This window comes from Aspergillus foveolatus (genome assembly GCF_047715535.1).
Source record: "Aspergillus foveolatus strain CBS 279.81 unplaced genomic scaffold BDW70scaffold_50, whole genome shotgun sequence".
Classification (NCBI taxonomy): domain Eukaryota; kingdom Fungi; phylum Ascomycota; class Eurotiomycetes; order Eurotiales; family Aspergillaceae; genus Aspergillus; species Aspergillus foveolatus.
This window is the reverse complement of record NW_027396114.1, coordinates 133,039-155,766: the sequence shown is the minus strand read 5'-3', so window position 1 is coordinate 155,766 and position 22,728 is coordinate 133,039. Positions and strand designations below refer to the sequence as shown.

Sequence of the window (22,728 nt, the reverse complement as noted above, 5' to 3'; positions counted from 1 at the left end):
CTCGTATCTGCAATTTGCGAAACCGTCTGTTATTCTGCAGTAGTTATGCACATCACTATTTTATATAATCGCAATTGTGCCGAGCATTACCATGCCGTAAATCGCCGCGTAGTCGAACGACAGTAGAAAGGGGTCGCAAATATACATTTTGTTTATCTGAACATACAATATCGAGGCTGGGTAATGGCCTGATAGACGGTCTGGAGTCAGTCACTCTTTTTGAAAGAACTATCGTTGGGGCTACCCAGAATAGAAGACTGCCATGCATTCGAACAAGCAAGCGCGAGCTAATCCTGCTAGACACTACCTATGCAATGGAAGTCCTTCTAAATAATATATAATCACTCGTTTGTTGCTCAGATCCGCCGGAGAGAATCGGTCTCCAGCGTGCACAACGGGCCATGCTGACACACGCCATGGACCCTCAGTAGACTTCCTCCAGGACAGCATGAACCACCTTCCCATCTGTCTGTTCAATGAGTCCCCCAATTTCCGTGTTATTTACAAAGGCTGGCTCACAAAAACCTTCATTGGAGTAATGACCACCTCGTCCAAGTTCCACACGCCCAGTTTCGCGTACGGATCGTCCCGAACCATCTCCCACACCTCCTTCTCGGTCGCGGCCTTGCACAGATGGATGCTTCCTATGATCTTCTTGAAACCGTCTTCGAGGTCTTTAGGCTGTGAAGAATAGATGGGCCCGCCAAATGCGATTTTTCCCGACTCGAAATGCGGCTTGTTATGGCTTAGGTGGAGAGGGCGGTTCTCGATGCGGGTTGCGAGGACATTGGGGTGATCAGGGAGGCGGACCAGCCAGTCGTATTCTTCAGACATGGTGGATATACGGAGTTTTTAGATAGAAGGAGGTTTGTGAGGTTAAATATAGAGGTTGAATGAAGTAGGAGAGCTGGTCGAGGGTTGATAGAGTTTTGTTTTCTTTAAAGTTGGGGAAGGAAGAGCAGGATCATGGCTTACCCTTCGTCTAATACTTCTCATTATATTTTTGTGTTTTGGTTTGAATATCATAATCCGTTTGTTCTTTGTCCTATTGTTCTCCGCAGACATGCCGATGCAGCAACGACGGCGAGATACTCCGCATACCACACGTGCTAACATATAACGATACTCCGATCCTATTGAAACTAGAATCGCCTGTCAGCCGGTTGATACAGAAACTGTCATGGTGAATTGGAAGATAAGCAAGGCTTAATCAGAGAAGATGGGGTTCCTCTGACACCCATGCCCTCGGCCCGGAGTTTCACGCCCACAGCTGTAACGGTTCCGTCGCAATTACTCGGCGATACTCGCAACAAGCAACATAATCAGACTTTCCACTAGCCTGCATGAACTCAGCCAGGTAGGACGACTTGAGCATTGGTCGGGGTTTGTAGCTTCGGGATGCCAGATGGTCAGGATGAGGCTGGCCCAGAGTCTGACCATACCATCATCCATAATCTCCAGTATGAGATCACTTTTATAAAATAGCTCTCCAGTCTTCAAAACAGTACACTCTCAGTCTAAGTAGCTTTGCCAATATCGTCACGTTTACAGCATCAAAACTTCAGTAAATCAAAATGGGCAGTGTCGAGACGATCCCAACCGTCGACATCAGCGCCTGGCTTGATCCCTCTTCGACGGAGGAGGACCGCCAAAATGTCGTCGACGCGATGCGCCACGCCTGTACCACTTATGGATTCTTGAACCTCGTAGGCCATGGAGTCTCGCTCGAGGAGCAGAAGCAGGCAATGGACTGCGCGAAGCTCTTCTTCACCCTCTCCGAGGAGGAGAAGATGGACGTGTGGATCGGCAAGAGTAAGGGGAGGTCGTTCCGCGGATATGAGCCTCCAGGCATCCAGGTCCATCAAGAAGGTCTCCTGCCAGATACCAAGGAGGTAAGTTTTTCTATTCTATAGAGATGATGTGCTGATGTTGAGATTTCTCGAAGTGCTTCATTATCGGCCATGAGGTGCCCGAGGACCATCCTGACAGCGGTACGTTCTCCACGGGTCCCAATTTGTGGCCGAAGTCACTCCCGGAGGACCATTTCCGGATCCCAATTATGCAATACCAGGCTCGCATGATCCAGCTGGTGAAAGTGCTGCTCAAGATCCTTGCGAGGGGTTTACCCTCAGAGTGGAACTGCCCGCCGGACGCGCTAGATGCGCTCGCTGAGAACGAGCCCTCTATTCCTATGCGACTTCTGCATTACGCTCCCCAGCCAGTCAGAGACGAGAGACAGTTTGGTGGTGAGTTCTCTTCTATCCCTAGACCCCTCATAGACAAAGGAAAAACCGATATTAACTGTCAGCAGTCGGCGATCACACTGATTTCGGATGCATCACCATCCTCCTGCAAGAAATGGGCACCGAGGGCCTAGAGGTCTGGTATCCACCCACGGAAACCTGGATTCCAGTCCCTCCACAGGAAAATGCCTATGTGATCAACATCGGCGACATGATCCAAAAGTTCACGGGTGGATACTACCGCAGCGCCCGTCATCGGGTGATCACCTTCACCGAGAAGCATAGGTACAGCGTCCCTTTCTTCCTCAATGGCCAGCTGAAATTGAAGTGCACGGCACTTGACGGGTCGGGGGTAGAAACGATTGTCGGGGAGCATATTCGGGGACGACTTATTGAGACCATGGGGAAGACTGGTGAAAAGCTTAAATAAAGGACTCACGTTTCTCGAGATTTAACTTTCACAAAGTCGGTTGAAGGCCAGATTGTCGTGAAACAGCTTTCATGTCAAGTAACATTGTGTACTGTAGAATTTAAGACCAGATTGACGACTTGGCCTTATCATCCAGTATTTTGAGTCGCGTGGACCATGTTTCTAACCGGAAATGCTGACCCAGCAACGACTATACGGGCTGCGGAATCGCATCTGAATGTCGAGTTCAGCGACATGCCGTAGTTTGTATCTAATAAGTGATTTCAGTAACAGTGACCCAGACGACCTAGATAGTAAGTATTCGTCGACACTAAACGTGAGTAAGATATCATTGTGCAGGCTATCAGCCTGACCAGCCTGTATCTAATACGGAATAATGTTTAAAGGCTCCATCATCATTGGCTTCCGGTTGGGTGAGTATGAGGATCACCAACCGGTGAGCACAGCAGCAGACAAGAGATATCACCATTTCAAAATTTGGGACACACGTCTGATCTAAATGGGATAATTCGTTTATCTTGAGAATAAACACGGCGCTTTCGGATTGGCTGCCTTCGCCTTACTTGGTGGGCACGCATTCTCTGGTCCCTCAAATTTCCTGCTCTCATTGTCAACGGTAATATCTGATATGAAAATATTTTGATCTATGTTCAGGATATACCACATCTATAGAATATTTCTTATCCAAGGTGTGACAAATATCGCAATGTCCAGCTTGGCACATTCTCTGGATTTGACGAAGTCGTTGCTGTGTTTCACGGAGAACAACTCAGCTCACTGCCAGAATCTAATGATTGCAAAGGTAGAAGAAGCCTGTAATATACATCTTTCACGCTTTGGAGCTGATCAGTGAGAAGGGCCTCAGCAACGTTCTTTCGAAACATGATAGTCTGGCTAAGGATGAGCCACATACGACCACACCTGAGCCTGGGCTCTTGTTTGCGTTCGATTCGGGGGTACTTACATACAGGTGGCCCACTGGCCCATTCTTAGAGGGGTTACAACGGGTTTGCCTCGACGCTAATGTCAAGAGGTGTTCAAACCAAGATTGTTATGCTATGAAGGCTAAAGTGAAAACGCCCCCACATGTAGTTAACTGGGCGAGCTTCCGGGAATGGGCTCTCACAATACTGGCTTATCGATTGGCACCATCCAAAACTAACGGCGACACCTCCACAGCAATTACGATGGCACTCGACTTTACTAACTTTGCCCTTCAGTCAAGAAAAGAACCTTTGACCGAACTAGAATCAGATGTCTATGAGGTTCTCAGCTGGCTTGCACAGGTCGACCAGGTGCAGGGTTTCGATATAGGGAGAAATATACCTGACAACGCAGTCTTCGAGGCCTTAGGGACAGCGCATTCTCTGTGATTCGCGAAAATCGTCTTTGGAACCTGTCATTTGCTACAGGCTACGCCAAAGACATACCTATCCTTTTACGACAAACTGGCAACGAAAAACTAAACAAAATACATGGCCGTAGATTTCGCCATCTACATCATGACAGCTGTCCAGCAGCGTTCTGCTTCTTCAGTAACCAGGATAGCACAAATGTGGAGCAGCTCATAAATGTCTCAGCAAACGATGTGGCCTGCTTCAATTTTCTTTGCACGATGCTGGGAGCAACGGTTGCTCTCGGACTTGGTGGCTTGGTGATCACAGCACCAGGCCACATCCCCGTGCGCCTGCCGTTCCATACGTTGCTATCTCGCATGTATGGTCAGACGGTACAGGTGCTGGAGTCCAGAGGAAGGCTTTGTCAATCGTTTTCTCTTCAAGTATTTCAAAGAGGCCGTGAGAGAACTCGGTTGTGAAGCAATTTGGTGGAATACCATCTCTATTCCTAGAGAACCTGCAGCTCGCAGGGAAGCAATTCGGAGAATAAATAATGACTTTAAAGCTGCGAAATGCACCCTGGTGCATGACCAGTATCTTGTTGATTTCCCATGGGCTGAACACGGCTCCCCCTGCCTCGCCCTTCTTCTCTCTCCCTCGTTCATTCGAGCCTGGACAGCACTCGGGTTTGCCTTGTCGCATGATGTTTGGGTAATATTCAATGACCGCTGTAAGTAGAACAAAAGGGTTATGAAGAACCTGCGGTCAGAAATACTTGCCACTGACAGTATCTATTGTTCTCGCAGTCATTTGATCGCATCTGATGTTATCGACACCGTCCGGAGACAGAAATTCGACTCTATTTCCAGCATTCCATTGGCCCTCAAAACAAGGAGTACCGCAAAGGCACGAGACAAGCTTATAATTGCGGCTCTGCTTGTAGGTGTGCTATCTACGCCGCAGACAAGAGATAGTATGACTGCAGCTAACATGCCTGCCGAACTTACCAAAACCATCCTTCGTGGACTTGGAGCAATCGAAAGCACATTTCTCTTTCATGGCCATGCTACGCTCTCAAAGAAGGGTGGCTTTTCATGGTGTCCATTCGACTTCCTGCATGGCGCTGATGTATCGTGGTACAATGAGAGTCAAATTGATGCGTTTGTCGATGGGAATGGTGCAGTTATTGGAAGATTTCGGTATAGCGTACTAGAAGAAGTAGACGTGGGGAACATTTTCCATGGGTTTACATACGACTGTCGATTACCAGTTATCTGCTGCAATGCAGAAGTGGAGAAACTGTCTGCTGCTCTGGAGAGTTGAAGACCAGCATCCAGCTCTCCTGGTCAAAGCCGTCACAGCTGCGACGGTGACATTTATCGACGTCAATGTCAACGTGATTGACTCCCTGTGCCTTGGTACTGTTTTTACCAGCATTGCTCCGAAAAAGAATAAGGATAAGTTCATGATATTGGTCCATTTAGGTCAAGTCGAAGCCGAATCAAATGTCTCTACAGATAATATAGTGAACAGCTATTTCCAAATTAGACCGCGATTTGACGAATTCATGGAGAACTGCACGCTTCTCGAGAACAGAATCCGTCTCTTCGTGGAGCCTTGCTTTAATGGATCAACGCCTTCGGTTTGCTCAGCAAGACTAGCCAAACGCCCACCCTTGAAACGGAGCGAAACGGTCAGGCTGAGCGTCCTGTTACAGTGTTATCCGCTGTCACGAGCTAGAGTCGTAGATACTAACAAGTAGCATTGGACTAGAGAAGAATTCGCTAAAGAACTAATAAACAGTGACCGTCGAGCTTCTTATATGCTTTGCCTGAATGGCAAGCTTGGTAGCAAGCTCGGACCATTGACTCCGAGCGTATTGATCAGTATCGAGCATATTGGTCACGTTGGTCACGTTGATCATGTTGATCTTGTTGATCATGTTGTTGATCATGTTGTTGATCATGTTGATCATGTCCAGCATGTCCGGCTTATCCGGCTCGTCGCAATTCGGGCAATGCTCGAATCAAGACTTCGGGCGTAGCTCGTCACATCCGCCAACAGGACGTAGTTTTAGTGGAGGTGTCTGCTTTGTAATGGAAGGATAAAATACATAATAGATTGACTAGAAGAAAATCATAAACAAAATAAAGGAGTAAAAATTATAAATAACGACATGAAGCATTGGCCAGCCCGCCAGCATTGTATGGTCTAACCGCCAGAGCTAGACTTGTTATAGCTGGTGCCGGCAAGGTGAGTCTCACCTTCCGCTGGACATTATAGGATACCTGGGCTTAATGGGCCCTTACTCTCCGGCAACGCCTGCCCTAAGGGCTCTGGCCCATTACGTCATTTATTTTCGAAGCTAAATGTTTCCGCTGGACGGCCCGTACCGCCACATCAACCAGCCAATGAGACAGGGATCGCCACGCGCAATGGGTAATTCATGACGTCATCGAATCTCGAGACAATTCCAGATCCTACTAGACGATCCCAGGCACAAGACAAGATGGTTCGTGAACCGAATGTTCATTCTAGAATTCCTGAGTACTATCAGGAACCCAGAACGCTCAACTTCAAACATACCTTCTTTGGAACCATTCACAGGGCATATAAGCCATGTGAAATCCTAATCTGTCCCAGCATCAATCCACCAAGCTCCAAGCAGTATCACCAACAACCACGAACTCAAACCTTCAGCTATAGCTAGCTTCTGAGAATATCTCATCCGAGTTAATAAGAAGATGTCCCTGTTTACGACTGCTCCTAGTGCCAGCAGCTTAGCCCCCCTCTTCAACCTGCTGGACGATTACGACAACCATCTGGCCTCCAGAAACCGGGGCTACCACACCTCCGTGCGATCCTTCTCTCCCCGCTTTGATGTCCGGGAAACCAGCGACGCCTACCACCTTGACGGTGAGCTCCCTGGTGTCGCGCAGAAAGACATCGACATCGAGTTCACCGATCCGCAGACTATAGTCATCAAGGGCCGCGTTGAGCGCCAGTACCACTCTGCCAACACCGACACCACTGAAAAGCAACCTCGGGTTGAAGATGAAGGCTCAAGCAATGAGGTCACCAAAACCGGCGAAAAACAAGTGACCAAATCCGCGTCAAGTGAAAAGCCGCGCTACTGGGTGAGCGAACGCTCTGTCGGCGAGTTTCAGCGGACCTTTAGCTTCCCGTCTCGCGTTGGCCAGGACCGTGTGCGCGCGAGTCTAAGGGATGGCATTCTCTCTGTTGTTGTGCCGAAGGAGGCACCTCCCAGCACGAAAAAGATTACTATTCAATGAGGGTAATCAAGCATTGATGCCGATTGATCATTATAATACCGATCCAGCTAATGAGTGACACGATTTGTTTTGTTCGCATAGGCGAGGCTTTAGGTATGAGCGTTTGCGAACATTTATAATGACTGAATAACTTTTCCTGTTCATGTCTTCATAACAGTTCCGTACGGTACTGCAGGCAATACAATCTAATTGTTCAATATAGAAATTTTCCATTTTTATTCACCATATTATTACCGTAAACTTGCAGTAAAGGGGTCTAAATTCCAAGTCAAGTGGTACTGTTTCATAATTCACGGAGAACGAGGCCTATTTGGTCATGCTCCAGTAGGTTCCGTTTATACTCGACTGGAAGCTATAAACGGATTATCTAGTTAATGAGCGACTGGTAGCTACAACATAATTATTACACATTGGTATGATTTGGCTACTAATATAGTATATGCAATTTACGAGTTAATTTCAACTTTGTAGTACATATACTTGGGTATGGGAGCTGCTGGATGCCACTATATATTTTTCGCCGTTATACATCTTTTATAGTTATCAGTTACAACCACTCTCGATATAAAAGCCGACTGTGTGCCTAGATTCTGGAAGAATCCCCCATAGCATCTGGATCTGAACTGATTTTTCCAATCTCTCTTTTCTTCTACATGTTGCTAAACACAGACCAAAATCAACTTCTTCCAAAGTGCACCATATATAAAAATCATAATACTCAACATCTTTCGAGACCACTGAGAAGCAGATGAGACTTTATCTGTCTAGTCTCATGAAATCTAATGGTTTGGCTATGAACACATAAGCCACTAGATGAAGTTGGGCTGAGAGGAAATACGAATCGACTGAATCCGTCAAGGAATTAGCGGGATCTGTAACAATGATGACTTACCCTATGTGGCACATAGGGCTACAAGAAAATGTGTCTCTACCAGACAACATGCATCATATCGGCTCCCCAGTCGATTAGTAGTCCCTAAACTGAAGGACCACGAGCATGCCTTCTGCTCGTAACAGACCTTCTACGATTCATCCTGGAACGCTTCTTGCCAGTGCGAGCAGGGCAATGTCCACCTTCACCATGTCTGCCGGAGTGACCATTGTCGCTTTCCCCTGCAGAACCTGAGGCACTGGCGGCTTCAATAGCAGTGTGTGAGGGCCAGGGCATCTGAGAAGAGGAAACAGATGCCTGTTCCGCGACAACGGTAGCGCTTGTACTCTGGGTGCTGGTCGCGACAGTGGACAGTGTCGTGGTAGCTTCAGCAGCGGTAGTCGTGGGAGAGGAGTTTGCGGATGGAGAGGTAGCGCTAAAAGTAGCAGTGTTACTGCCACTACCAGCGGTGTAGAGTGCTGGCCCAGGAATAACATAAGAGCTGAGTGCGTTCCAGATGTTCACGTCAATCCCTGCATCGGTGTTCTTGTACAATTCCGTACCCAGAGTGCCGGTTGGAGTTGCAGTGCCACTGCCTGTGATCTTCAGGTTGATACACTGTGGATAGTTCTGCGCCCCATCCTTATTCCCCGCGCTGTGCAGCGCGATGATTTCATGACGCAGCACGTAATTGCCACTTGCAATATCCGACGGGATAGTGACTGTTCGGCTGAAGTCTGCCGCAATCAGCTCATCAGTCGCCCAAGTGCCCGGAACGGCGCTGTTGTCAACAAGGCCGCCAGCGTCGATCTTGAAGAATTTAAGGGTGGACTTGTCAACGGAAGCACAGTCTCCATTGCAATTGGCGAGATATGTGATCACTGGCCCGTGATGGTCGGTAGGCCAGGTGTTCCAGTGCAGGGTGACTGAGCTCCCGGGGAAGGTCTCAGCAGAGAGCGCACCGGGCTCAGCGCCACGATGGCATACAATGTCAGAATTACTGTATGCTGATGGGGCCACGTAGCCGTTATCGGTGGCGGTTGTCGACCATGCGATTAGCTGGGGAGGGTCGGGCTCGTAGTAATAAGTATCGACGAGGTAGCCACCGTAGGTGGTGCCATCGACGTCGATCTTGGTGACATAGCCATGGCCGGCAACAGATCCAGCTGTTCCCAGGACAAAAGCGGCAAATTTAAAGAGCGACATTTCTAAGTGAAGATTCGTGATTCAGCACACAGTATGATAGAAGTAATTAATTCAGTCAATGAATTCGGCAGGTTAATGAAAGTGTGAAATGAATGTAGTTAATGAAGAGGCTCAGCCTTTTCTTGTCGAAAAGATATCCTTGCAAAAAGGAAACCATGAGATTTATATAGGCATGTAAATTGGAGCCTCGCATGCCATCAAGCTGCCGATGTTAAGCGAGCATGCCCTTTGTATGGCCTAATTACTGTCGCGAAAATCCAAAGCCTACAAAGAAGAGATTGTAGGAGCCGCGGATAAAGAGCCTTACAACGAATGATATAAAGCTCCTTTGTCAGAACCGGGCTAAGCGAGCTGCTTACAAGAGCCTAGAAACGCAAACTAACCTAAGGCCAGCGGTAAGCTTGCTAAATGTGATGAACTAGAGGATGGCTGAGAAGATGATCTGACAAATGTTGGAATTCGAACATTCTGAGCGCTAATGCGCAGCTATTATTGGTCGTCATCCGTATAAATCAGGGATCATACTTTTTGCGGCCTCCATCCAGCCCCATCAATGGATTTAGCGTGGTTTGAGGTTCTAAGCGAGGCTCCATAGCGGAAATAAAGCAAGAAGTGTAAGCGAAATGAGCTTTGCGCTTCCGACGTGTATTTCGCCCTTGACTAGATGCAGAGTTCGAATGGATTGTTTGACAACATTCTATCGCTATGGGTGGTGCTGGTCCATCGACCAGCTAGCTCGCTGGCAGGGATTTCTTAAGGCTTTTTGGTGCAGCCGTGACAATCCTAGCACCGGGCCGGTGCGAGCTACAGTAGCGATTTTAGCCAATGAGTTCTTTCAATTAAAATTACTTCATGTTAGCGAGAGGAGGACAAGCTGAGAGAAAAGGGAGCCCACATAGTCTGGCCATTTCCCTCGCGCCAGTCTCTTTCGCTCGATTCCCAGTCCTGATGCCTGCCTTGTCGTGCAATCAGTAGCACCACAAACCCTCACCCTGCGCAAAGACCAGCGCATGGCTCACTTGAGCAGCGAGCCTTTGCTCATTGGCCTGATCTCAGTGTACTCGCTGCCATCCCAGCATGGTGTATAGGCGACTAAGTGATATCAGCCCTGGGCGCTTGAATTTATGTTGTCCTATGTTGCTGCACGCATTCTTGCCGCCCAGTTAATGGAGGTCATACAATGAAACACCCTGGACGCAGCCATATCTGTGTACACTCCGGCCATGGCGCTAGTCGCATCATTTTGACTGGTCAGTCTCTTCCGAACGGACTAAGGGGACCGAAAAAACTGTGGGGAAAGATGTAATGGGGCTGCCTGCTCGGCTTCCCAGTATCTGTGGTGGCTAGCTGTTGTTGCTGCCTCGGCTAGCAGGGAGTTGGGATATGCCGCGAGCGTAAGGGCGGGTGAAGAACGCCGACCCTGCGTAAAGATGATATCAACAGCACCTACAGTCTGCAGTCTCAAAAACTCAAGCAGATAGGGAAGGCTATTAAAATAAGAGTTGATCTCGTACTAGGTACAATTGAGGCTGAGCAAGCCTTGCCATTACCCGGCTACGCCAACCATACGCTGTAGATGTACTGCCGCAAGGGACTGTCCTGTACCTGCCGTAATAGATCCACTTGCGGCAGCTTACTTTTCGACAGGCTGCATTTACAGGGAGAGTCATACTTTGCGAAAGCTCGCGAGAGGCCTGTATTCTCCATTTGGGGCAAGAGCATGGCACCTAATTGCCTTATACTCTATTAGACCAGCTAATATCCCTAAATACATCGTCTCATTTCACGGGTTCACCGAATAAGTACCTATTATTGATTGCTTGGGAGAAGATTTGGGGAAATGGTTGCTGCGTCTCGTGAATTCAATACCTGCCGAAATTCCCCGAGCCGGCAAAGAACTGACGGATTTTATTTCCACCGGCGGATCTATGTCTCTTTTTTTGACCACTAATGTCCCTTTATTCTATACTGCTTTGATTTATAATGAAGTTAGGTTCGAAGACGAGGTAGGTCTGGGATCGAGGCCGGTCCGGGGCAGCAGACTTATTCAACTTAAGGCCAATTTGGCACGGTATTGAAGAATGGTTATGAATCTGGCTTAAGAAGACACTTAATTTGTGCCTGCAGTAGCGCACTGAATGCCGATTGCGGTAGCCTAATTGTCGTCTTGTTATTGCAAAATGGCGTAAGGTGCAAATTGAGTGCTCTTATTGTGCGTGGATTCTTGTCAAGTCCCAACTGCCTCATGGCGATCTTTCGAATATTGCAAGGTACAGTGAAGATGCTGTGATGAGTCCTAATCGACTGTCTCCCTATACCTTTTGTTCAGCAGTGGTCTTAGATTATGGAAGCAATATCAGTGTATATGATTTGCAAAGTATATAAGTATTATGAAGTTAGAAAAACGAGAACATGAAAGGGGTAGCCGGGGTTCGGAGCGCCGCGAATAACAGAAGCTTGGTCAAATGGTCACCCTAAGCCTCCACATGGTCATCCAGGATAGTATCAGCAATTTTCAAGGCCATTCCATAGAATACAGTCATAAAGCGAGAAGAAAGCTGCGTAGGCGGGATAGACCCATCAATAACACGCAGTCCATTCGTCCCATACACCTTAACCGTAGCATCAACAACACACCAAGTTCCCTAGCCGTCATAGAGCAAGTCCCGACCGCATGATAATTAGGCCAGAAGTACTCAGTAACGTACTCAGCCCACTGTTCAATGTCCGCATCATAAGCCAAGCGTTCACCAGGCACAGTCTCGCCGTTAAAGTACTGCTCCATGCACCACTATTTTGCAGCTGACGAGCGAGCTTTGTTGCGGCAGCTTGGCCGAGAACAACAAGCTCATTAAAGTAGAACTTGGGGTCATTTGCCTATTGCCAGAGGTATGGGTCACCGCTAAGGATATGGACAGATCCGCGGGTGAAGGGGATAAGGTTCCAGACGTCAAATTTAATTTGTCCCCAGGCATCCATAAAGAGCTCGGCGAATGCAATATCATTGTTTAGCAGCCAGTCGCGGTAGAGCTCGTACAGGTCCTTCAGAGCAGTAGCATTATGGAATCCACCCTGGGCCACGGTTGTTTCAGCCCATTCATCAAGCTTGGTGTCAAGAAGTTCAATAGCGCGGGGTGCGTCCTCGCCAAACGTCTCAGTGAAGTTGGCAAAGTAAACAGCCTGCCCCTGACCAAATCCGGCGGGCTTGCTGCGAGCCTGAACGGTGGTGGTAGTCTGGTGTTGCATGTTCAAACCAACAGGGAGTTCCAAGCGCTAACTGGGTGACATTAGCCTTATCAAGGATAGACTTTACGTCAATGCCAGAGTACTCCAGAATCAGAGGTGAAATGGATGACCCAGCAGCAAGCAGAACCTCGCGCCTGGCGTAGGCATCGAAGTGGACGGATTTGTGGGTTCCAAAGTTTACACCGATAGCTTTAAGGCTAGGAACCTTTGACTCCTCGTCGAAGAGAACTTTTCTGACGACTTGGCCGGTGAGGACCTTTAGGTTTGGCCGTTGATAGTTGGGGAGAAGCCATTCGCGGGCTGCATCCGCGCGCACTTGGTTATCCAAAAGATTGTTGGGAATAATAGAAACGCCACGGGGTCGACCGCAGTGAAAGTCGACCTGTGTGGGAATACCCTGCTCGGAAGCAGTTGCCAACAACGCCTTGATGAGCGGAGACCACGGCTCGCCAGTGTCACGGTACCCTGCGTGAACGCTCCCATTGAATCCGTGACACGAGGAATCGAAGAAATGGCCAGCGGCAATCTGAGCCTCAGTGGGAGGACGGGAACGTTCACCCTTGTTCATGTACTGGAACAGGCTGTCCAATTCCACCCGTCCATGCCAAAGACCTACGCCCACGAATTAACCTGGGCCTTATCAGGGCGTGTCCATGAGTTGCCACTAACCAGTGTAGATCCTCCTAGGCCTTACCAAGATTTGATTAGCTCGGTGCGGTTGTTGATAAGCGGCACGGTAGGAAAGTTCTGGTCAGCGCTGGTTCCGAAGATCTTGCCGTACGTGGCTGGATTCTCGATGATTGGGCCGTTATTAGATTCGTAGAAGCCCTTCTCAATGATAGGGACCTCGATTTCCGGGTCCTCAGTTAGCTTGGCGGCAACTGTAAGACCAGTCAAGCCGCCGCCGGCGATGATGTAGTCGAACGTCTTGCCGGCAACATCATGAGGATTGCTGAGGAGACTGGGTTGGATGTCGACCTGCGAGGAAGATGTAATGGCGTAGGACGCAGTTGAAAACGATAGAAGTAGATAATTTATGTGCTTCATCGTCTAATGGGCACGTTGAACTATGAAGAGGAAGGCTGTTGACTAACAAAGCTGTCGACAGCCTTCGTTGGGATGACAGCGTGTTAGCTTATATAGGCTTTCTAGAACTCTCATGAGTTTTTCTAGTTCGTCGGCGTCGAGACTTACTCGCAATTCCAGAAGGCTGAATTGCTCGGCGTCACTGTCTACACTTCGCATGTGTAGCTTGCTGGTCTGCTATTAGCTCAATGAAAGATAGTCTAGGGTAGACTTTGAAAGACGAATATTCCAACACGAAAAGCGGTGCAGATCACCATTTCTGAATTAGATCCATGAACTTTCCATACACCCACCGTCCACGGTACAGGATAATCGCCAATAGGCAACCCTTCATCCATTTTTATTGCACATAGCGAAAGAGTGATCCAGGATCCTGCAGAGCTGTTTCAGCATATTCAAGTTCTAAGGATTGCGTATTGCGAACACCCAAGACGATTGCAGACCCATCTTCACATGGTTGTTGATGTGTCATATTAACGCGGGTAGTTGATGCTTGGACGGCGAGCCGTGAGCTGGAGCTACCAAGATAAACAGCCATATCAGAGCGGCTCAGAGAGCAACTGCCAAGGTCAGTTGTTGGGATAGAGACTAACCACGAGCTAATGTCTCAGCGTCCAGCTGGCTGACTCTCAGTCTCCAGTCAAGATCCCCATGTAATTACCAGCACAAACTATTTAGGCGGTATCCAGACCGAACTGCTGAAAAATAACTGACAGCCGGGCCATCGTTCCTCCCTGTCGATGCTTTCCGGAAGGGGAATGGCTCTCGGCATGCCGAAGATCGTCCGTCCGCCTCGTGCGCTTGCTTGGACCTCTGTTCCTGGTTCACCGAAAAAGGTTCTGCCGTCTAATGGTTCATTTACCGCAGTAAGCACCGGTAAGAGAGAACGTTTCTAAGGATCTTCCAACACTTCCATAAAAGCGTACTTCTACGCAACGCCAAGCCATACCAAACAAATTCGCTGGCCGCCAAGAGGTCCCGACTGCTGTTGTCATGGACTCAGCAAGTGCCTCAATCTTGGCGGTATTGTAGATTGGCATTAGGCGCAGTCATCTTCTATCTTCCTCATAAACGATGATACCCAACATGAGTATCTCTCTGCGTCCCGGGTGTATAGAACTGTCATCACTGCAGTGCAAGGTAAACAGTTGCAATGCATCTTCCCTTCTATCAACGGTTCTCTTTGCAGGTCTCACTGTCGCTTTGCGGCTCTACGCAGCATCGAATGATGGCAAGGTAACAGAACGAAGTCTGTCAAATAATGGTGTGAACCATCAGCTCTTGGCTCGTACTCAAATTAGCGGTTGTGGCGCTAGTCCATCGTGGTTGATGGTTGATAGAGAGCATGAAATCATCTACTGTCTTGACGAAGCTGTCGATGGTCTTAATGGAACCCTGACTTCCTTTAGAACAAACCTCAACGGGTCGCTGACAGAGGTTGAGCGATTACAAACCATCATCGGGCCAGTTGCTTCGGCGCTCTACAAGCTAGCGGATGCACCCAGTGGTCGGTTCTTTGCTGTGGCACACTAGTAAGGGATCCTCTCTCCTTCATTAAAAAGGGTAAGCCTCAGTGCTCACAGTTATTGTCAGCGCCGGGTCCGCGGTCACGTCCTACGCGGTTGACCCCGTCAGCGGCCTCTTCAAGTACTTGCAGTCTTTTAGCTACAACATGTCTAGGCCAGGGCCTGTTCCTTCCCGCCAAGACGCGCTCAATCCCCATGGCGTGGTTGTCGACCCTACGGGAAAGTTTGTCCTTGTTCCCGACCTGGGTGCTGACCTCGTCGGCATCTATCGCATAAATGCTACCACCGGCCACTTGGAAGAGCAACCACCGTTGATCGTCACTCCAGGCTCTGGCCCAAGACATGCTGTCTTCTGGTCGCCTAAAAGGTCTGGGGCAGCGCACCCGCAAAACTCCCATTTCTATCTGGTGACTGAGCTGGATAATGGCGTAAGGGGATATGACGTTTCGTACTCCAGCAATGGAACGATCCTGTTTTCCCAACGGTACGAAGAAAAAGCGTATGGAGGATCAAACCCTCCATCTGGCTCAAAAGCTGTGGAAATTTCAATTTCGGTTAGTCGCGTACCTGATCATTTCTCTTCGCTACTATAGGATCGCTCACCATTTTTCCCACTGATGCAGCCTAGCAACGACCAGCTTGTGATTTCGAACCGCGGTGACGCCACCTACGGACCCAGTAACGACTCGATTGCGACCTTCTCGCTTCCTGAGCAAAATCAGAATCGTACTATACTATTTCAGGGGCTATACCCCGTTTATGGTGCTTTCCCGTGTCATTTCCAGTTCTCACCAGACGGCGATATGCTCGCGATAGCGCTTCAAAACAGCAACAAGGTAGCAGTATCTGCGTGGAACGGGAGAGAGAGAGTTATTGGCCGTCTGCTTGCGGAAGTCACGATTGGAGGAGAGGTTACTGCTGTTGTTTGGGGTCTTTAATCAGTTTCTACTATGTGTGAGATCATGCTATAGATGGTATTACATAAGTTTCTGGAGACAGTGATTCGGCAAATAGGGTGATTCACACTTATTAATGCTCTGTGGTCCGTCCTTGTTTGCCAATTATGCGTTCCCACGATAAATGTGACACATTTCCATATCAATCCCATTTATCCCATCCACTCCATCCCACCCACATTCCACTAAGTTCTCGGACCCTAGACCAAACGGCTCCCTTCTGTGTTCGCGTCTGCACCGGCTAGGTGCCCTTGCCGTTTCCTTTCCTCTTCCAGGCCATCGTGGTCAGTGTCCTGGTCTCCTGCTCTGGCCAGGTATGGTTCAAGCCCAGTACGGGGACGATGGTCGAAGGCTTGATCCAGGAGCGTACGGTGCGTCCCCTTTTAGTTACTACCTCCTCCGAGCTGCAGGGTAGTCATTGTGCCTTTTAGACCACTGCCGCGGTCACCAGGGCTCGGCTGTAGGGCTGTGGATTGTTGATGCCATTCGAGGCCACTGCGTACTTAAGTATATTGTAAACAGTATGGCCATGAAAAAGTTGTCTGTTGCTGAGTATTCGCGACTGATGTTTTTAGACCTATAAATGAGTCATGTCTACTATACGTAAGTATTACTTGAATCCGTTTAGGTGCCTTGGTGGAGTCTCCGTAGCTAGACATCTATAAAGAAATATCAACGCGCCGTTCTCGTGTACTATAACAGCTGCTAGTTGACGCCATTTGAGACTTTCATGGCAATCCCGCAGAAGGTGGTTGAAGCTCTATGAACACACACGCAGAAAAATTCTGCTGGATGTCTGTGAAGCCTCTCCTTCACAATAGCGGAGGGCTCTATTCTATCCAGATGAAACTTCTGAGGACGAATTGGGGTTGAACCAAACGAGATGGGGTTAGCTATTGTGGTATTTTCCCCAATGCTCAAAATGATGACAGTACATTGATTCTACTAACTTATATAGGTTACAAGACGCTTTCTGAGTTTATTGTTTCTGAGCTTTTTAACCACCTCCAGATACCCAAGAAGAATTAGCATAATAGCGTCGCTACCGTAGAAAGACTTAAATTAGGGGAACGAATCACCATTTATGATTCTGATGCCCTTGCAACTCTGATCAGGATATTCCCGTGGAACTAGCCCAGCCTTCTCTTTCGGCATAAATAATATGTCCTAATAAACACGCAACTCTAGTGATTGCACATTCAAGTCGCCCGATCATCTCTGTTTTGCGTCCGCAAAAGGTCCTTTCCCATCGCGTGCGTGGTACGTAACCAACAGCTAATAATTTCGCAAGATCTTCCCCTTAGATATTAACAAGATAGCGAACGTACTTCTCCATCAAGTCTGAGTCAAAAGGAGGACACTTCAATCCACCAGGGTGCGTCATAAGCGCTCGGCTAGTATTAGTATCATCGTACGTGGGCATATTCTCATAAAGTTCCCAACGACTCAGTCCATTGTGCACCTTTTCCGCCAGCATCGGGAGCAGAGGCTGTAGACTGGCATGCGAACTGGCAGAGAGACGATCTATCCATTCTTCGTAGCTGACGCGTTCAATTGTAACCCGGCTGGCCCGACCCACAAGCTCCATGCACTCGGCCATGTCGATAGATACAGCTCGTTTCGGGAGCAGATGGAATGAATGGCCCAGCGAAAAGACGGAGGCGGAGATATGCACCATTGCGTCTACCACGTAATCAACGGGAACAAACTCCTTGCGCTGGTTGGGCAGGTCAGGATAGCAGCGCAGGTCCACGCTGGCGCAAACTAACCGACTGAAGAAGTCATCCGGATTGCATGCGCCCGTCTTGCGGTCTCCAGTAACAAACCCTGGCCGGTAAACAGCAATGGGAAATCCACGTCTAACAAGCCGCTGCAACAGCTCGTCAGCAACCCACTGGCTCTGGGCGTAGCCGTGGTCATATGGAAGTGCGTCCAAGTGCGGTAATAGGGGCGCGTCTTCATAAACAATTTCGGCCCCGGTCATGAAACCCGTCGGTCCAAAGCAGGATATACTAGAGCAGTAATGGAGTCCTTTGGTACGGCCTGTAACTGAGAACCGTGCCACGTTCATTGTCCCGATGACATTGGCAGGTCGATGCAAGGAGTAGGGCTGGGTATAGTTGACCCGCGCCCCAAGATGGAAGACTACGCTCCCCCAGTGCGCAATCTCACGGAAGCGTTCCTCACCCATTCCAAACCAGGTGTCTTCTAATGAGCCAGGAAGAGGGAGGAGTTTTGGTAGGAAAGAATCCTGCCAGAGATTATATTTTGTTAATGCACTACGTAGTCGCGCCAGTCCCGCAGCTGCACTTGGTGCACGGACAAGGCAGCCAACCTGGCGCACATCTGACATTGCGAGAAGTGCTGCCAGCAAGAACGACCCAACGAAACCAGTAGCTCCTGTCAGGAAGACTCTACCTTCTGTATCGCGGCGCCAGTCGACGACAGGTCCGGGCGGAAGGTCGAGCTCGTCCCCTAACTTTGTATCGGCAATCCATACGTCGCACTCCCGTCGAATAGTCTCCATTGAGGCTCCGCGGCTGAGGTCGACGATGGAAGCAAGTTGACCGAGCGTCGAATGTTCATAGAGCGCTAGGAGGGAGATTTCGACATGGAACTGCTGTCTAACGCGAGTGATAAGCAATGAAGCCTGCAGGGATGTTCCGCCGAGGGCAAAAAAGTCATCATCATCTGAGTAGCAAGAAGCCGGTGTGGCCAGGATTGTAGTCCAGAGCTGAGCGAGATGCTCACGGGTGCTAGCACCAGTACTATTCTCATTATAAACTTTTAGAGTACCCAGGTGGCTGTCTCGGCGCTGGTGGTACATCTTTTCCAGCTTTCTGCGGTCGATCTTGGCGTGTGCATTGAGAGGTATCTTTGGTACCACCTCTATATGCGGCACCATGTACTCTGGGAGTACAGCTCTCATTGACTTTATGGCTTCGTCCACAGCGTTGCGATTAGCCTTGTCCTGAAGCACCACGAAAGCGACTAGAGCTGCACCAGCTCCTGCTTCTTTTGAGTCTACACGCATAGCCAAGCCCTCTGAAAAGTGGCCCGTCTTCATCAGTGCAGACTCAACAGCCGGCAGCTCGACTCGATATCCGCGGATTTTAACCTGGTGATCACGACGACCGAGAAATTCGTACTCTCCGTCAGGCCGTAGGCGTACTATATCCCCCGTACGGTACATTCGAAATGGCTCACCAGTAATATGGTCGACCATTCCGGCAACATGTATGAAGGCCTTTACGTTCTTCTCGGCCTGATCAAGATATCCCGGCGAGACACCAGGACCGCCCACAAGCAGCTCACCCTCTTCTCCCACGGCAACCAGTCGACCCTCCTCATCGCAGACGCAGCAGATATTGCGCCCAATTGGATTACCAATGCTTACACTCCCAGTATTGACGTCTTCCATTGTGATCTTGTGCGTGAGGCAGTATACGCAACACTCCGTGGGGCCGTAGGCATTCATGAGATATTTCGGGGGCCCAGCAGTTAGAATGGCCTTCATTGCGTGTATATTAACTGCTTCACCACCCATAAGGACACATCGCAATGGCTGAAACGTCGTGGGATGCGTAGTTGCTGCCAGGTTCACCAGCGGCGCGGTGATCGCCATGATTGTGATCCCCAGCCGGCGGATGGCGGCTCCCAAAGCTGGAATATCGAGCAAGGTCGCCTTGCTGAGGACGCCAATTGTTGCCCCTCGTGAAAGAGCCCCCCAAATATCTAACAAAGATACATCGAAACTGGTGTTGTTGCCGTGGCCCACTACATCGGACTTGTGGATGGGTTCGTAGGGTGCGTGATGCGCGACATGGACTATAGAGCGCGCTGTAATCTGTACGACTTTAGGTTCGCTAGTTGTGCCAGAGGTGTGGATTAGATGTGAACAGTGGGAAAGAGTCGTTCGAACTGGGAAGTTGGCGGCTTCTGTTTCTGCCGTATGACGCGATGATCGCTGGCGAAGCTTTCCCACAGGAAGTAGCATAAAAGGGAGATTGGGCTTACTGTTGGCCTCGTCGACCAAGACATGCCGAGTGCCGAGTCGTTTCAAGCGGTTTATAATCTGCTGATCTGGCAAGAGGGGGTCCAAAGGGACGCATGTGCCTCCCGCGTAGATGACGGCGACCTGCGTGACAGCATCTAACAGCCCGTGCTGGACAATGATGCCAACGCGTTCTTGGGCCTGGAAGGAACCCTGAGTGAGAGCCCTGGCTAGCTCCACTGCCTTCAGATGTAGTTCCTCATAAGTGAGACTCTGGCCCTGCTCATCTATAACAGCTACCGCAGACGGATCCTCGTGCATGCGCTGATAGAAAATTTGACCGAGCCCTTCGTCTCGGGCTACGGCCACATCGTATTCGGAGGCTGGCGGGGTGATTGATCCCATTTTCTAATTTCGATATTCTTTTGACGCTATCTGGACCGCTTTGGAGATTACAGTGCTGTGTTGCAAGCATTTTCTACTTTCCGGTCAAGTTATAAACTGCCATTTTGATTATTTTGAATTGCCGATATGAATACCCGCTTTTACGTCTCAATATGGAAAAGGCATGAAGGGGCTTTGAGGCACATCTTCCTTGTCAATTTCCTTACATGAGTGTCTCTTCTTACTTGAGTGTCTGTGATACCAGACGCGTACACTCCCCATCGACCAAACGCTGACCTGAGGAATGAACAAAACAGAGTAGAAGTCACACATTCATGCCAAGCCTAACGGAATCCCCTGCAGCTATGAATCAATGTAGCCCTTACTTTTCATGTAATTGCCTATGATGTCAAGGCCTGTCCTGTTAGATTTGCACGCAGCCTGTGGTTGGCGTAAACAGCAGCACATCTCTACACACGTCAAAAGAAATGAAGAAAAAAACATCATAAAGAGCCTCAACATATAATATTCGAACCAAGCGGCTAGCTGACCGTTCCCAGTAAGGGGCAAAAGAATGAGGCAGCCCTTAATGAACCGAACAACGCGCATACGTTGCATGACCATCATCACTGTCTGCAACTAATCGGCACAACAGTGGTGAGACACCGGTCAGAACTCCCACCGAGCAAATTCTCACCGCTACTTATGCACATCTGTCATTGCGTGTGTCCTGGTCAATGTCTTTAGTTACCTATTAAACAGGGGGGCCCAAGAGGGGAGCGAGAATACCAACCTCTGACTTGAAGCAGGTTCTTCACAAGTTGATTGCAATCATGACTGTCTCAACTCCTGTCATCACAGTCTTCGGCGCTACCGGAAACCAAGGTGGCGCCGTCGTTAGATCTCTCCTTCAAAACCCCTCCTTCAAGGTGCGAGCGTTGACTCGAAATCCTTCTTCAGCGGTCAGCCAGACTCTGGCTTCCCAAGGGGCAGAAATCCACGAGGCCAATGGCTTCAGCAGCGAGTCAATGACCAAAGCCTTCTCTGGCTCGTGGGGCGTGTTCGTGAATATCAATTCCGATGACGAGGTATGCTTATTTCGTTGTACTACGCTCCACAAGGAACAAGGTCTCATTGATACCCAGGCATTCAAGCCCGACGGACCCACGGAATTTGATATGGGCAAGACTATCGTGGACGCAGCAGCCCGAGCTGGAGTTCGTCATTTCATTTTCAGCTCTGGTCCTGACTGTCTAGGCCTTACAAAAGGTAAAGTCAGGATGAATGCAGCAGACAGTGCGTATTACTATTGCTATTTGCCTGCCCTTTGTATTGCAATGCTAATGCAAACCTAGTGAAGTACAAGATAGAAAAGTACGCTCGAAGTATTGGCCAGTTCGAAACTGTTAGTTTTATCTGTGCTGCATGGTTTTTTGAAAATTTCTTGTCGAAAGATATCGCTGCTGTCTTTGGTGGTTTTCCACATATACCAGACGCTGAAGGGTACCTGACTTTTGTTGCGCCCAAATGGGGCGGGAACGAAGATGTACCTTTCATTAGCATGACTGATGATTTTGGCGACATCGTTCAGGGCATTTTCCTCGATCCTGTTCAGTGGAATGGCCGCGTCATCCATGGCTGTAGTGATATCTACAGTTTTGAAGACCTCGTATCCAGTTTTGAGAAGCTCAGCGGCCGTAAGTCCCGCTTTCAACCGCTACCGTGCTGGGAGGCCTTCAATACACACGGGATCCCCGCCTTGGATGACACGAAAGCCATGTTTGGCTTCACGCAAAACAACCAGGGATGGTACTTTGGACCGGAGCCATCAGAAAAGAGGACGGCCAGTAAGCTCAAGCTGACAACTGCAGCTGCGTTGGGGCGGCCCAAGGAGGAGCAGAAGTTGATCTCTGTTGAGGACTGGTTCCAAAAGCATTTCCCCTTCCAGTAATCGATGTATGGACAGTTTAGTCTTAATGCAAAATAGAATCTTCGACCGAATTATTGTACCCTACTCGATAACCACTCATATAGCACCCTGTCACTCGGGTATTAGATGGGAAAAATTCTCGCATATCGCGGATCAATCTAGCCATGCAACAACACTGTATCGAAATATCTAGACCCAAGAGTTCATGCAAGCCTGTATCAAAACC

General features: G+C 49.0%; 11 protein-coding genes across 11 annotated transcripts; 6 read left to right on the top strand and 5 right to left on the bottom strand.

The window, feature by feature from the left end:
• Nucleotides 1–4: 4 nt before the first annotated feature.
• Nucleotides 5–384, bottom strand: BDW70DRAFT_95889 (uncharacterized protein). Its single transcript, XM_073745281.1, has one exon. The coding sequence runs from the start codon at nt 266–268 to the stop codon at nt 56–58; it is 213 nt and encodes a 70-aa protein (XP_073593385.1). The 5' UTR covers nt 269–384; the 3' UTR covers nt 5–55.
• Nucleotides 217–987, bottom strand: BDW70DRAFT_141531 (YciI family protein). Its single transcript, XM_073737782.1, has one exon. The coding sequence runs from the start codon at nt 832–834 to the stop codon at nt 502–504; it is 333 nt and encodes a 110-aa protein (XP_073593384.1). The 5' UTR covers nt 835–987; the 3' UTR covers nt 217–501.
• Nucleotides 988–1,535: 548 nt separating this feature from the next.
• BDW70DRAFT_141530 (isopenicillin N synthase family dioxygenase) lies at nt 1,536–2,872 on the top strand (the record flags this gene model as incomplete). The annotated part of the gene is made up of 3 exons (XM_073737781.1): nt 1,536–1,892; nt 1,946–2,246; nt 2,312–2,872. Coding segments are annotated over exons 1-3 (977 nt in total), but the record flags the coding sequence as incomplete, so codon positions are not given.
• A 757-nt stretch (nt 2,873–3,629) lies between these two features.
• Nucleotides 3,630–4,212, top strand: BDW70DRAFT_95864 (uncharacterized protein). The gene has a single exon (XM_073745280.1). The coding sequence runs from the start codon at nt 3,732–3,734 to the stop codon at nt 4,044–4,046; it is 315 nt and encodes a 104-aa protein (XP_073593382.1). The 5' UTR covers nt 3,630–3,731; the 3' UTR covers nt 4,047–4,212.
• Nucleotides 4,213–4,574: 362 nt separating this feature from the next.
• Nucleotides 4,575–5,582, top strand: BDW70DRAFT_95853 (uncharacterized protein). The gene has a single exon (XM_073745279.1). The coding sequence runs from the start codon at nt 4,761–4,763 to the stop codon at nt 5,331–5,333; it is 573 nt and encodes a 190-aa protein (XP_073593381.1). The 5' UTR covers nt 4,575–4,760; the 3' UTR covers nt 5,334–5,582.
• Nucleotides 5,583–6,239: 657 nt separating this feature from the next.
• BDW70DRAFT_141525 (Hsp20/alpha crystallin family protein) lies at nt 6,240–7,507 on the top strand. Its single transcript, XM_073737780.1, has one exon. It carries the CDS (start codon nt 6,755–6,757, stop codon nt 7,301–7,303), a length of 549 nt encoding a protein of 182 aa, XP_073593380.1. The 5' UTR covers nt 6,240–6,754; the 3' UTR covers nt 7,304–7,507.
• A 281-nt stretch (nt 7,508–7,788) lies between these two features.
• BDW70DRAFT_141524 (lytic polysaccharide monooxygenase auxiliary activity family 9 protein) lies at nt 7,789–9,649 on the bottom strand. The gene has a single exon (XM_073737779.1). It carries the CDS (start codon nt 9,378–9,380, stop codon nt 8,280–8,282), a length of 1,101 nt encoding a protein of 366 aa, XP_073593379.1. The 5' UTR covers nt 9,381–9,649; the 3' UTR covers nt 7,789–8,279.
• Nucleotides 9,650–11,854: 2,205 nt separating this feature from the next.
• Nucleotides 11,855–13,871, bottom strand: BDW70DRAFT_152384 (GMC oxidoreductase-domain-containing protein; the record flags this gene model as incomplete). Its single annotated transcript, XM_073739436.1, has 8 exons — nt 11,855–11,938; nt 12,016–12,171; nt 12,222–12,257; nt 12,297–12,614; nt 12,667–13,207; nt 13,243–13,290; nt 13,321–13,604; nt 13,821–13,871. The coding sequence occupies 8 exons, from the start codon at nt 13,869–13,871 to the stop codon at nt 11,855–11,857; spliced, it is 1,518 nt and encodes a 505-aa protein (XP_073593378.1).
• A 927-nt stretch (nt 13,872–14,798) lies between these two features.
• On the top strand, nt 14,799–16,197 carry BDW70DRAFT_170262 (Lactonase, 7-bladed beta-propeller-domain-containing protein; the record flags this gene model as incomplete). The annotated part of the gene is made up of 4 exons (XM_073742883.1): nt 14,799–14,821; nt 14,861–15,244; nt 15,306–15,792; nt 15,862–16,197. 4 exons carry the CDS (start codon nt 14,799–14,801, stop codon nt 16,174–16,176), a joined length of 1,209 nt encoding a protein of 402 aa, XP_073593377.1. The 3' UTR covers nt 16,177–16,197.
• Nucleotides 16,198–17,494: 1,297 nt separating this feature from the next.
• On the bottom strand, nt 17,495–20,593 carry BDW70DRAFT_152382 (non-ribosomal peptide synthetase; the record flags this gene model as incomplete). Its single annotated transcript, XM_073739435.1, has 1 exon — nt 17,495–20,593. One exon carries the CDS (start codon nt 20,591–20,593, stop codon nt 17,495–17,497), a length of 3,099 nt encoding a protein of 1,032 aa, XP_073593376.1.
• An 812-nt stretch (nt 20,594–21,405) lies between these two features.
• BDW70DRAFT_162490 (NmrA/HSCARG family protein) lies at nt 21,406–22,523 on the top strand (the record flags this gene model as incomplete). The annotated part of the gene is made up of 3 exons (XM_073741147.1): nt 21,406–21,660; nt 21,718–21,868; nt 21,928–22,523. 3 exons carry the CDS (start codon nt 21,406–21,408, stop codon nt 22,521–22,523), a joined length of 1,002 nt encoding a protein of 333 aa, XP_073593375.1.
• Nucleotides 22,524–22,728: the final 205 nt, after the last annotated feature.